The sequence below is a fragment of the Triticum dicoccoides genome, chromosome 3A (assembly GCF_002162155.2).
Source record: "Triticum dicoccoides isolate Atlit2015 ecotype Zavitan chromosome 3A, WEW_v2.0, whole genome shotgun sequence".
Lineage (NCBI taxonomy): Eukaryota > Viridiplantae > Streptophyta > Magnoliopsida > Poales > Poaceae > Triticum > Triticum dicoccoides.
Genome location: NC_041384.1, coordinates 505,388,839 through 505,392,582, shown reverse-complemented (window position 1 = coordinate 505,392,582; position 3,744 = coordinate 505,388,839). Strand labels below are relative to the sequence as shown.

At 40.8% G+C, this 3,744-nt stretch overlaps 1 protein-coding gene across 2 annotated transcripts in view; it reads right to left on the bottom strand.

Moving 5' to 3' along the window:
* Positions 1–711: 711 nt before the first annotated feature.
* LOC119268824 (two pore calcium channel protein 1-like) overlaps positions 712–3,744 on the bottom strand; it is a 34,110-nt gene continuing 31,077 nt past the window's right edge. For both annotated transcript variants that reach the window (XM_037550531.1, XM_037550532.1), the window contains exons 17-24: positions 3,219–3,387; positions 2,894–2,958; positions 2,340–2,430; positions 2,107–2,193; positions 1,738–1,809; positions 1,615–1,655; positions 1,440–1,531; positions 712–1,164 (exon numbers count right to left, since the gene is read on the bottom strand). In XM_037550531.1, coding sequence (XP_037406428.1) covers positions 1,450–1,531; positions 1,615–1,655; positions 1,738–1,809; positions 2,107–2,193; positions 2,340–2,430; positions 2,894–2,958; positions 3,219–3,387 — 607 coding nt within the window. In that variant the 3' untranslated portion in view covers positions 712–1,164; positions 1,440–1,449. The remainder of the gene's footprint in view (positions 1,165–1,439; positions 1,532–1,614; positions 1,656–1,737; positions 1,810–2,106; positions 2,194–2,339; positions 2,431–2,893; positions 2,959–3,218; positions 3,388–3,744) is intronic.

Sequence of the window (3,744 nt, the reverse complement as noted above, 5' to 3'; positions counted from 1 at the left end):
CCGCGCTGCCGCGCCCGCCGTCAAGCGGGGCACCCCGACCCACCGGCCTCGGCCCGCCCCGAGCTCGACGCGAGAGGGGACAGGGACTCCCCGCCGCCGCCGGCGACAACCAGGCTTCGCCTGGCCGCGCCCTCTGGCGACGGCGAGGGGAAAGGGGAAGAGGGAGGGGGGGACCCGGCCGGCGGCGGCTAGGGTTTCCTCCCGGTCGCGCGCGGGGCGACTCGGGAGGGGAACGGGGAGCTGCTCCAGATTTATCTATTTTTATCAATGACTCCTCCAGTCGAAACTACTATACAGACGACTTTTCCTTGGACGATTTGTGGACGACACTAAATCTGCGGCTGGGCTGCACTTTCTGCTTTGCATGGACGGTTCTAACCAATATCGTCGTGCATGCATCGGCTTGACTTTGTCGTGTGTTAACGTGTTGAGCCAAGCTAGCTCGCTATCTAAACGAGCTCTAGCGAGTCAGCCGAGCTGACTCGACTCACTCAAATTCCACCTCTAGGAACTACTCCGCTTGGCACTCGCCTAAGGAGATGGTGGGGTTCTGCCTGCCGGTCTCCACCATTACCTCTACGCCACAGAAAGGAAAACAAAACAAGAGAGGCCCAACCAGATGTTCATTTTCCTCTAAATCTGGAGGAATGTGTTAGACATGGAAATAGGAGGTCAACAAAATGGCCAGTATTTCAACTGATATAAGACCAGTTACAGAAAAATGTACCAGAGCCTGTAGTGTCATATATTGATAGTATTTCAACTGATATAAGATTAGTTACAGAAAAAAGCACCAGAGCCTGTAGTACCATATTGATTTCCAGTACAGTTCCTTTTGCTTTATACAAGTTGCTGACTACACTTTGAAGTGGTGACTTGAACTCTTCTTTAGTTGCTTGTTGGTATGTTGACTGAGACGGAGTGTATATAAAACTCTACCAAACTCTTATCAGCCTGACAGAGAGCAGTATCAAATCGACCCGATACAAATACGCATATTCGATGTATTTCTTGATACTGAAAGAGGAAGTAAATCGAGTCCGTTACAGCACTACTCAGAAATTTATCGCGGCTGCAACATACTCCGTGCTTGGGAATATACTGGCTGTAATCATTCATGTACTTTTTCACCAGGAAGCGTCCGTGTATTTTCTTGCTTCCATCCTAGCAGAACCGAATAAAAATAACCGAGAGTTATAACCAATAAAGCACAATGAGGGCAGCACCGACAGAACGTAATCGTTAAAATAATGTAGGCGAACTAATGCCAGGTACCTAACCAGTAAGACATTTAGTAAAAAGACATCAACAAATAACAAACACTAGGAATGAGCTAGTGTCTGGCATGGATAATATCATACACTAAAAACATCTAAGTTCATGAATTTGATATTTTAGCACAATTATATGGAAGTTCTGAGTGAGAAGCAGGATAATACCAGTCATTGTTCAAGAGTTTTGAGATCCATCAAGTTCATTGCTCAGCATATGGTGCAGAAGAATATCAACCATCGTACCCTTTGACCTCACACTACAACACATAAATGATAAGACCGCAAAGCCTGCCACCGTATGTTGATATATAATAATAGAAAATAACAAGATCTACATTACCGCATAGACCGGCGTTTCTTTATTCCTCCAGACGTAGGATTCTGCAGGTGATGGAGAGTGTCCTAAAATATCAGCCATTTCAATCCGGATAAAAAGTAGCTTAACTATTCATCCCATTCTCACCTGGATATCAACCTCTTCACCTTTCTCCAGTTCCATCTCAGCAAAAAATGCCTCCAACACAAATGCTACAATCTACGAAGATAAAAGAAATACAAAATTTATAATCAGTAACTAAACATCTAATAACATATAATGAGCTACTACCTCCGATCCATAAAAAGTGTCGCAGTTCTGAACTAAACCCAGTTCAAAACTGCGACACTTATTTTAGATCGGAGGGAGTACAATTCTTGGAAATATCCACTTCTCAACAAAGTTCTAGCCATGCGCAGGTCAGTCATTCAAAATCTAAAATTATGCGAAGTTAGAAACTTATGTCATGCATGTTACTGGATGAACAAAAAAAAGAGGATCTATTTAAGATCTTACCAGATTAAGCAGTAGTAATATTGAAATAAGGTAAAAGCTGACAAAATAAATCAGGCTCCAAGAACTTCCAGTCAGTTGCCAATAACTCTGAAAGTATTAGAAAGAAAGATAAAGAAACACAGGTTAGAAAATACAAAAATCTGTTCAGTATTTTTACCAGATGTCTTCGCATTGATTAGGAAGACAATCCTGACCACTTTAATTCATTTTATAGAACAGAGAAATATTCTTACCTCCATCCATACTTGCCAATTGCCCATCACTAACAAATTGAACAGAGTAACCATACCACTTGGATAGTCATTGAAGTTAAAAAGAAGATAACTGAATATGTCAAGGGAAAAAATGCAAGAATTATGTGAAACAGATACATTTCAAAAGCATGATTTAGGTTTAGCATAGCAGTTAAGTGGTCCATGACAAATGATAAAAAAATAACTCGTAAATTTACCATAGCAAGGCCAGTAGCAGGCTAGCCGGTAACTTGGCGGTTACCAGCCGAGTTCCTTATCTATTCTAGCTTGATATTTGTTTATAACATATATTTTTCCTCATATTATTGTGGTTTTTTGGTTTTATATGAGCATTAAATTGTTGTTTGATGTCAATTCATATGAAAATTTGAAAACATCTCTTTCAGACTGACATTATATTACCAATCCGAGCTAGGACGGCCAGTAAGCGCCAGTTACAGAGGTTAGCAACGACGTATTTGAATCATTGGCCACAAGAAACTGTAAAATTCCTAGTGGAATCCCAACAGTGGAAGAAGAACAAACAAGGATACTCATTATTGAAGAGGTCCGTTTCTTCTAGTGTTGGGTTTCCAGCATACACGATGCCCCCAAAAATCTGCAAATGAAACAGACTAAACTATCAGTTCACAAATAGTAACATGTCAAAAGTGCTAGTGATATTTCAACAGTGAAGATGTCCAGTTCAGATTAGGATAAGTTCAACTCAAACAACAGTAGTAATTAGTGCATGGGTAAGCTGTGAACAAAGAAAGAAAAAATAGCAATAACTGGCACAAATAACAAACTATTGTATGTAGGTGGATCATTGTCCAAAGAACAGATTGGATCTTAAACTTAATATGCAAACATTCTAACCTGCAAACCAAGGGAGCAGTACATGCAAAGAACACAGAATACTATCCCCAAATATGGCATCAAACTAGACATCAGGGTAAAGAATGTTGCAACAAATGCTCTGAAACGTTGAACTTGCAGCAAAATTCTTGTTAAGCGCAACACCCTTCCAAGGAGAAGATATCGAATCCTGTTGGGCAAACATCAAATGAAAGTTACATATCTGACCGCAAGATCGCAAAGATTGAGCAAACAAGATAATGTCAGATTCTTTCAGATGTGATAGCTCGAAACATTTCAAAGTAGCTAAATGTTGAAATGGTAATTCCAACAAGTACGGCTCATCACTACATATATCTCAGGGGGTTAATTTCTGCTTGCAGTTTCTTGTTACAGTGGAATCAAAGTCAGTGGCGGAGCCAGGAAAATTGTATCAACAGGGCCGAATGATGTTAAAACTGCTTGGGGAGGGCGAAGCCAATGAAAAACATGCTTTTGACAGGAAATAATCACTAATTTTAGCGCTATTCATCAGCAAATTAGCACT